The sequence below is a fragment of the Chenopodium album genome, chromosome 14, assembly GCF_948465745.1.
Source record: "Chenopodium album chromosome 14, dcCheAlbu1.1, whole genome shotgun sequence".
In the NCBI taxonomy this organism is placed as follows: Eukaryota; Viridiplantae; Streptophyta; class Magnoliopsida; order Caryophyllales; family Amaranthaceae; genus Chenopodium; species Chenopodium album.
Window position 1 is genome coordinate 47,063,204 of NC_137847.1, and position 10,323 is coordinate 47,073,526.

Below are 10,323 nucleotides of genomic sequence, written 5' to 3' on the forward strand. Positions count from 1 at the left end.
CATTATTCCAATATTACAATGATATTACAAAAATAAAAGTAACCCTAATTTTTTTGGGGGTACTTATTAAAAATCATTATATTGGTAATTCTTGGCCAATACACTTTGCCAATACTAACTCCTAGCATATTGCACGATTGTAAGTTGCCTATTTTTGATTTTTTGACAAGAAAGTTGTTTATTTTTTATTATTCTTGTGTAATTTATTTGTGCCAAGATTTTATGTATGATTTATTGATTTGAATTACATTCATTTAATTTTTTTTGTCATGATCACGAGGCAAAGCCATGCGGCCCAATCGAGTTAAGTTAGTGTAATCTTGTGGGCCGTGGGCCGCAAGACCAGGGATAATCAGCCCGAACACTCGATATAGAACTTGACACCAACATTCTTTGTAATCCGGGCCCCATTTCATACGTGGAAGTATCATTCCCCTAATTAGCTCCCAACCTGCATTCACGTACTTTGGTATCACCCATACCAATGATAAGTAGTTCTTATTTGGCTCCTCAATCAATTCCTACATTCATCCACAACAAAAACAAATATGTCAAAAGGGATGTACATCGATGATGAAGTTGAAAATCACGAATGTATTTGTTAGGTTCAGATTTCATTTGTGGATGTCGTATAATTTTTAATCGATAAGTTAATTTATCTATAAAAAAATTTATAAGTCATGATATGCAAGTGAACTTACTAAATCTAGATTATGATGTAGTTGTTTTCAAAATACTTTATCAATTTATAGTTACTTAAAAAAACACTAATTTTCAAGATCATTTTGATGACACTTTTTGAAAAAATAAATACTCTATGTAACTCTCAGGATCATATAATGACTCTCGTAGTCTCATACGAACAAATGTAGATATGAATAAGAAAGACCAAAAAGAAAAAAAAAAAAAAAATAATACCCTTCCTCGGTAGCAACTATTGTAGTAGAGGCACGGACCGAAATGTTCAAACAAGAGAGTCTTATCATCAAAGGGAACTCGAGGAACCATATCATTGCAATATACATACCTACAATATTTGACATTGTAGGCCTTCAAATTCTTCTTCATAAAATCTCCAAATTCCTCATCTCCTACTCTTGGTTGTCCAAATGTATAAACACCCTCCAATCTATCAAGCAATTCTTTCTCTTCATGTAATATTAAAACACTAGCGAATAAAATCGCTAATGCACCACCCAAACTATGTCCCGCTACTACAAATTTTGCGTTCTTGTTCTCTTTAATTATGTTTTTAAGGACTTGTCGAATTTTGTAATATGCAAACTGTGGTTTATCATCGCTTGCTTCGATATTCTTCGGCCATCCAACGCCGTCTTTAGTGTTTTGGAGGCCTAATGCCTTCATGAATCCGCCATGAACTTTTCCTACGTTCGTTAGCCTAAACCAAGAAATATCAATGTCCGCGCTACAATCGTCTGCGTCGAAGGGGTCTGTGCCTTTAAATGCCACTATTACTGTGTCTTTGTCCTTGCTTTTGTTGCGTGCCATGAATGCATGTGTAGAGTTGCTCCCTTGAAATTCTACAACAAATGACATTCTAATTAGGGCATATAATTATTTTTCCCTCCATTAGTTAAATTTTTTCTTTTATGTACACTTCAAATTTATAACTTTAGACAATATATAAAACATAACAATACATAATACTAGTTTTATAATGCTTACCATTTCGGAAGTCGTAGGCTCCTAACAACTCCATCTGTTAAAATATTGGACAGAAAAGGTGGTAAATGTAAAAACGCATATGTGATAAAAAATAAAGTAACAAATAAATGAGTGTATATATAAATATAGTAAGAACATATAGTTACAATAACTACCATAAGTCCACATTTTTTAAATTGTGATACTACTGAGACAAGAAGTATGGGTTAAAATTCGAATTGACTTACCGTACTCCAATTTAAACTTAATACAATAAACAACTCATTTAACGACTCTACTTATATTGTTCGTAATACTTGCATATAAACTTGAATTAAACCGATGCCAACATCTCATCATCCCAAACCAAAACCAAATAAGAGAACATATGAAAAGTGTACAATAATACCTTCCAATGGTCCTCAACAGTAGTTTTAATGAAGGCAGAATTTTCATAGGCTAACTTAGCAGCCATCCAAGTATATGAAGCTTCATAATTGGCATGCCCTGGTTCAATTTTTGGGTCCAAATCAACTCTTCTGTCAAGAAGTGCTATCATTGATCTATATGTGTCGCTTGACTTATTTGGCATCGTCACATTTCCTGTCCACAATTTCATTGAATTCTTAAATCAATACTATGATACTAATTATAGATGAAGATTGAAAAGGATATACATATGTGATATATGCGTGTACATACCATCATTTTTTTGACACTACATATGTACCATCGTATTATTCCTAAGAACTAATTATAATGAGCTAAAAGCGGAAATATTGAGCATGAAATAAATAAACATGAAATATGAATAATTCCAACTAACAAAGTAACAATTGACTCTTCCACATTATGTTTAGAGCAATTCACATTGTACAACATGAGATAATAATGAAAATTATAAGTTAAACCTAAGTCAATTATCTAAACCAGTTAGGGCACGTAAAACCTAATATACATAAACATAATAAAAAAAAAAAAAAAAGGAATAAGTGATTATCTATCAAAAATGATATGAAATGAGAACCTATATGATTAGAAAGTTATTATGTTCTTATGTAGTTGGATAATAGGAATAATGTAACGAGTTATTTTTTAATCCAATATCACAAAACAAGATGAAAGTATACTACAAAAGATAAATTCGCTAATACTATTTTGTTTTTACAAAAGTCGCATGAAATTATTTTGTCACATCCATGCAAAATGCTTCATATAATCTCATGCAAAATATTTTAAATGACCGATGTAAAAACTTCCTATAAACTCATATAAAAAAAAAAGTTTTAAGCAAATTGAAATTAAGATAATAAATATTATTGCTAACCTTTAATAAAATTAAACAACAACTTGAGCACACCACCATAATTTGTGATTAAATTCATCCATGTTATGGTGAAAAAACCAATGTATTTCAATGGTTTCTTTATGATACGAAGCAACTTCAACAGGACAACAGAAGTAACAACAAGCCATCGATAATTAAATTTTCTTAAATCTTGTTCGAATTCCAAAGGGCTTACAATGAAACTTTTTCTATTATTAAAGAATAGAAGGTGAAAAAGATCTTTAAAACTAGCATTTTTTGGGTCCAATGCAAGATAATCCTTGCATACTAAGCTATCTGAAGAACTATAGTTAGACATGCCTAGCTTCGAACGAAGAAATGAGAGAATTTGAAAATGATGCAATGGATGAGCATGTGGTGTCATTAAGTGGATATCACAACTTCTATTTATATGTTCATTCTTGTTGCTCTATAGTCTATACAAACGACGAAAGAATCTAGGATTCTAAATTTGGTGCGTTTGTGTCATGATAATATTTCATTAAACTATCCACATAAGTAGAGTGTAGTTATTTTTTAACTCTTTGGGTTTTTAAGTAGAGTGTAAATTTGCCGATCTTGATGACCAATCATGGTTTCACTTTCTCGACTATATATCAATGGAACTCCGTCTAGAACGATGCAAAGACATCTAAAATTATTTAGGAGCAGTTCAAAAGCAATGTCATTAGTTTAGGGGTGTTTAATACTACTTGTATTAAGAATTTAGATATCCTAAGAGATAATTGTAAGTGCCAAATGACTATTATCAGTATTAAATAAAATCACCCCTCACTATTCCATTAAAAAAAATGTTAGTGAATATAAAAGTAAACTTGTAGACTCTAATAAGGGCCTGTTCACATTTACTAAAAACTGAACTGGACTGATTGGAGCTGAACTGAACTGAACTGAATATATATAGCTTAAATGAATATTTTATGAGAGAAGGAAATTAAGAGCTGAATTGAATTGAACTGAAATAAACTGATTGGAGCTGAACTGAATTGAACTGAATTGAAATTAAACTGAAATGAACAGACCCTAAGTCTTATTGTTAGTCATAATATGAGGAAAATTAAACACAAAGGGATATTCTAAAAATAGTAGGGCTGCAAACTAAGACAAAGGGAGTATTCCTTACGAAAGTTTTATTACTTGATTGAGAATCATAGTGTCATTTATGAGTTGTAATTGTCTTCATATATGAGAACAGTATTGTCATCTTTGTGTTGCATATTTGAAAATGCAAGTTCTATTGGGATTTCATTTTGAAGTAATGATGTTTTTTAAAATTTGGGCATACAATTTGTTTTCTACTGAATTAGTGGTTCATATGATATACAAGTATTTTGCTTACATAAAACTCTAATGCTCTAAATAAATGTCTATATATAAACTGGTATAGAACCTAGCTAGAGAGGATGAAGTTTTAATTTTAAGGTGTCAAAAGTTACATGTGTATATAAGCCTGACATTATTATTCCGTACCTAGCTAAGCGTGGTCTAGTAAGTGATTGATTGAGATACCGTAATATGCGAGAGTCATAGGTAGGCATAAAGGTGTCAATTTAAGTGTCTAGGTCAAGTTCAATAAGGCCAGGTGAAGTTGGGTCAATCTCAAATATGAATCATGCTAAAGCTAAATTATTATAATCGTACAAGTAGAAATCTGAATCGAAAGTTGCTTAGGTTGGTTTTAGATCGGATTGATTGGGCTAGACTCAAGAGTCAAGACTCTTCAGAGTGGCAATTAGTCGTTAATAACGTAGCATAAATAATCATCTTGCATGCTTTGTCATATATAAAATAATACACTTCGTGTTAGTTCTTGGTTTACTAGATTTCTGCCCCACGTCTAACGTATACTCGTATTAGTAAGCACAGAGATAATTAGTCAAAAGCTAATTACGTGTCTACACGTTTTCTTTTTTTGCTTCACGGCTTCACCAAACACTGAAAAGAAAGTATTTTGTATGTCGCACATTCTGAAATTCAATACCCAAAAAATCATAATCATAAATAAATACAATTTTTTTTTAAAAAATAAGGAAAATTTGTAAATTGCAACCATTAAAAATTAGTATTTTGCAAATTGCATCCATTTAAAAAAAAATTGCAAATTACAACCCAAAAGTTGTTATAAATTGTAAATTGTAACCTAATTCGATTTTTTCATCACTTTGAGTGTCGAAAAATATTCGGTTAAGGTTATAGCGGTCATTTTAGGTCTTAAGGAATCAAATTGAGCTCGAAATTGACAAAAAAAAAAAAAAATTAAGTGCCTCGTTTTTACATCAAAAAATAATTGTCCACAAATCGATACATTTTTGTTACGCAAAACGAGACACTTACGTTTTTTTTGCTAATTCCAAGCTTAATTAGGACCCTTATTTTGAAATACTCCTTGTTTCTCATGTCGAGAAACTAAGGCTCTCTCCCTATGAAAGCTCACCAAAGGACTTGATGTTAATTATCTTGTTGTCTGTGGCCATCTCACAATCATCTAGATACCTAGTATAATCATTAGAACTACTTTAATTCCCACCTGATTTTGGTTGTCAACAACAGTTAAAAACCCCTAAAATTGTGAAAACACATTAGACACATTAGGCCCTGTTCTTTTGAGTTGTTTTACTCTACTCTACTAAGTTTTGCTCTGCTCTGCTGTAATCTGCTCAGCTTAAATCTCCTCTGCCTTGCTTGAATCTGCTCTGCTGAAATCTTATCTGCTTTGCTCTACCCAGAAGCTCAAAAGAACAGGACCTTAGTCACTTTTAATCTTAAAAAAAAAATCTCATACATTTTATCCAGATAAAATATCTCAAATACTTTATCTAAATACAAGAATTAATTCTAAAGTAAAATTCAAATACTCTGTAGCATTTCAAAGCTAACAGTGTTATCAATAGAGGAGCCTATCTCAGATAAAGAGAGACTGAGAGTCAGAACACATTTTATGCTAATTCTATCTTCTCAAGATTGTGCTTACCTGGATCTTCTTAGTGCTAAACAAACCACTGAAAGCACCACATAGTGTTTCAATACCAAGAGAAAGGGGAGTAACATCCAAAAGAAGCAATTCCTTGGCATCACCCCTCAATATACTACCTTGGATGGTAGCACCTATAACAACAACTTCATCAGGCTTAACTCTCTTACTTGGAGACTTGACAAAGATCTTGTTGGGTTATCGTGGCCCAAATTTCATAGCCCAACTTATTACATTTCAAGGTTTATCAAGATTTCTAGAAAACTCTACTATATTCTTAAATTGATGGAGAATTGTGGAAGAATCTAGAATTGGTGAATGATCATGAAGATTCTAGATTCTTGTGGCAATTTAAAGAGCATGTGTATTGAAGATCCTACACACTTCTTCCACCTCGATACATCACTCATAAATAGTGGTATTGGGCATCATTTGGGAACATGTATCCACCTATATATCCTCCATTACTCTAATACTATACACTCTATGAGTGTCCCTTCATACATATCATGATCGGAGGAAAAATTAGGGGGGAAAGGGAGTAAAAGGATTAGGTAGAAGGATTAGGGAGTAAAAGGATTATCGCCGGAAAATCTTGGCAATGGTGGTATTCCAAACTAGGGTAGTCATTTACAACATTTACCCTTTTAATAGGTAATTTCTTACAACATTTTTTTATTAGGTAGTGTAGAGAATATTTCAAGCATCCCACACTTGAGCCCCACTGTGATCATACACTTAAGTGTGGTGGCGTCCAAAGGGAAGGAAGCTAGAGCAAAAGAGTCGCCAACAAGTTTTAGGAACTTGTAAACCGTTCACAGGGTGAAGGTTACACCCCTTCACGATCCATGAGATCGCTAACTCCATAGTGGTCTGGAATCATGACTGGATATTCGGGAATGAAGGTACAAATCCAACCTAAAAGAGATTGAACCTGCCCTAAATAGGCCTCTACTTTATTCTTCTCATATTCATGCGCGCTTTCTGACTAACATACAATCAATATATTAACCCTAAACCTGTTTAATCTATGTTGGTTGAATATTAATGCACAAAAAAATCTATTATTGGCGATCACTTGAATTAAAATCACATTAGCCTAAACAAGATTATTAATTATCTTATTAAGCGTGATTACAAGTACAAATTCCCTTTAATCTTGCAAGAGATGGCGTGATCAAGCAATAACAAAATAAAATATTAAGCAACAATATATATTGATACAACAAATCATCATCATCATCATCATAATAATCTCAATCTCAAAGCATAATAATATTAGCAAGATCCTAGACATGATACTAACAAGATTAATAACAAATCCTAGCATGTCACTAAACAAGAATCAAAACTTTGGCCCTAACATGATACTAACATGATAGAAGAAAATAGGAAGCAACCTAAACATGATACTAGAAAGCAATAAATAATATCCTAACATGATACTAGGAATTAATATAATCTAAGCATGCTTTCTATAGAAATAGAGCAATTAAAACAACTTACTTTGTTGCCTCGTATCTCTTTCTAATAACAAAACACACACGTTAGTAACTTCAAGGAAAATATTAAATCAAACAATTAATTTAAATTATTGAAATAGGGGTTTGGGACCAAACCCTCAAAAATTATCAACCTTTCACGTCTAGGGCGAAGGCAATTTCGAACTTGGCTAGGTGTGTCTAGAACCCGTGAATACGGTATTTTATTTGAAAAGGCTAGGCTTAGAAAGAGGGAGAAAGAAAAGCTATTAGCTTAAGAGAGAAGAGAATAGAATATTGATGATGATTGTGAATGAATAAAAAACGGGAAAATTCGACCCTATTTATAGAGAAAATAGTCTGAAAACGATTAGAAAAAGACCGAATCCTATTGGGAGTAAAACTGCCTCTGTCGCTTAGCGAGAGAGTCCAGCGTGATGCGACAGACTTGTCGCTGTGTGTTAGGCTTGTCGTTCAGCGCCAGTCTTGTCGTTCCGCGTTGCTTCATGCTTTTTCTAAAAACTTGTACGGAATCGTTAATCTAATTAAATTTGATTAACAACGCCCATACTTATCTTTTGAAAATCAGCTTTAAATCTCTTTAAAACACTTGTTTTAATCCAAATAGAATTCTTTATTTCCATAAAAGATATAATTATTAATCCTAATCTTATTAGAACTCAAAACAACCTTCTAGATTATTTTAGAATACTAAAAACAATCCTAATAACTTTAGGAATATTAATTAATGGACCCTCTACTAGATCATTGGGCCATAAAACCATTTCAGGCCCAATTTATTATTTTGGCCTATTATTTTGGCCATAACTTCCTCATTATTCATCGGAATCGGGCTTATAATATATCATTGGAAAGCTCTTTTTGAGCCCAACCCAAATACACTATTATTGGACCCTTATCATGGACCAAAATAAATTGGACTGAAAATTTTCCATAAATAGAGTTCATTTTCAAAAACAGAAAGACGAAATATTTTTATTAAAATAGCCGCATCACAAGACTTTTCACACTTTCACTTCGTTCGATAATCAAATCACGTGAAAGGTACTCATCACTGGGTTTAGTTTTGGGGAGACACAATTAGGTGTCTACAGGTAGTTTCTCGCAAAAAAAGTATTATAATAGGAAGTTTCTGACAAAAAGTCTTAATTAATTCAATTAAGGGAGTACATTTTAATTGATCAAATTCATGCCACTACTAGAAAAAGGTCCATTTCCGACGGATGTGTATCGACGGACACGAAAATCCGTCGGAAAAAATGAAATTTCCGACGGGTTTAAATTTTGTCGGAAATTTCCGACGAATTTTTATTTTCCGTCGGAAATTTATTAATTTTTGATGGATTTTCCGTCAAAAAAGTAAATAATTTACTATGAAGTTAAATCCGTAGGAAATTTCCGACGGAATTACCATTTTCTTAAAAAAAATAATAATTTTCGACGGAATTACCATTTTTTTTAAAAAAAAATAAAAAAAATCCAAAACCCTACATGAACAACTGCCCCCTCTTATTCCCCTTTATTTCACTTTCTCCTCTCTTTTCTCCCCCTCTCTCTTCTCCTTCCCCCTGCTCTTCTCCTTCTTTCTCGTCCTTTCCCTTCTCTTTCATTTTCTGATATTCTCTTTCTCCTTCTCCTCATTTCTCCTTCTCGTTTCTCCTCTCTACTTAATCTATTTCAACTCCTCCTTTTCTCTTCTCTCATCCACCGTCGCCGCTAGACACCGTCGCCGCAACTGCTACTCCCGCTGTCGCTTCGCTCTGTCCCTTATGCCATTTTCATATTTTATGGTTTTTAAGGTCAATTTCAACCAATAAAAACTCTAGATCTAGAGTTTTCTTGGTCGAATTTAGCCTTATTAACCAAGTTTGAGGTGAAGATTGAACCAATTTCAAGTTTTGAGGTATGTTTTTGTGTTTTTGATTTTTAAATTTTTGTATAAAATTGTGTGGTGGTCCACCTTGGTTGGTTTTAGGAGGGTGTTGGTGGGTGGGTCTGAGTCGGTGTTAGGTTTAGGTGGGTTATAGTAGGTGGGTCTAGGACGGTTTTATTTTTTAAGCGGGTTGGGGTGGGTCGATTGGGATGGTGGGTGGTTGTGGTGGATGGGTTAGGGTCGGTTTTAGGTGGATGGATTAGGGTCGGTTTTAGGTGGGTGGGTTAGGGTCGGTTTTAGGTGTACGTGGGTTTTGGTGGGTGGATCTGGGTCAGATTTAGGTTTAGGTGGGTTGTGGTGGGTTGATTGGGGTGGTGGGTGGTGGTTGTGGGGAATATTTGAGGAGTTTTTTTAATTTTACTTGTTGCGGTGGAGGTGGTGGTTTTGCGGTGGGGGCTGGTGGTGGTATGGGGTGGTGCGAGCTTTTTTTTAAATTTTTTTTATAGGTTTTCCGACGGAATTTTTGTCGTGAATTTCAGACGGACTTTTCCGGGCCTGAAAAACCTCTACTGACAGAAATTCCGTCGGAAGAGGTCGATTTTCCTACCAACACTTTTGTGATGCCACTTTTCGACGGAATTAACACGATTTTCGACGGAAGTTAGGGTCTTTTCGAGGGATTTTTTCCATCGGAAATGGCCTTAATTCTAGTATTGTGCATTAAGAATGTTAATGAATAATTTTACTCATTACGGAGTAAGGCTCTGTTCACTTCACCTTAAAAAAAATATTTAGTAAAAATAATTTAAGTTCAGTATAAATAATTTCAGTTCAACAAAAATAATTTCAGTCTAGTAAAAATAAGTTAAGTTTAGTTCAATTCAGTAAAAATCAGTAATTTCAATGAAGAAATATAATAGAGAATCAGTAAAAATAATTTCAGTTCAACAAAAATAATTTAAGT

The 10,323-nt window shown here is 33.3% G+C and overlaps 1 protein-coding gene across 1 annotated transcript; it reads right to left on the bottom strand.

Moving 5' to 3' along the window:
- Positions 1-254: 254 nt before the first annotated feature.
- On the bottom strand, positions 255-3,311 carry LOC145578190 (triacylglycerol lipase OBL1-like). The gene is made up of 5 exons (XM_081635553.1): positions 2,993-3,311; positions 2,075-2,268; positions 1,687-1,720; positions 919-1,541; positions 255-521 (listed from the first exon to the last, which is right to left on the bottom strand). Exons 1-5 carry the CDS (start codon positions 3,309-3,311, stop codon positions 255-257), a joined length of 1,437 nt encoding a protein of 478 aa, XP_081491679.1.
- Positions 3,312-10,323: the final 7,012 nt, after the last annotated feature.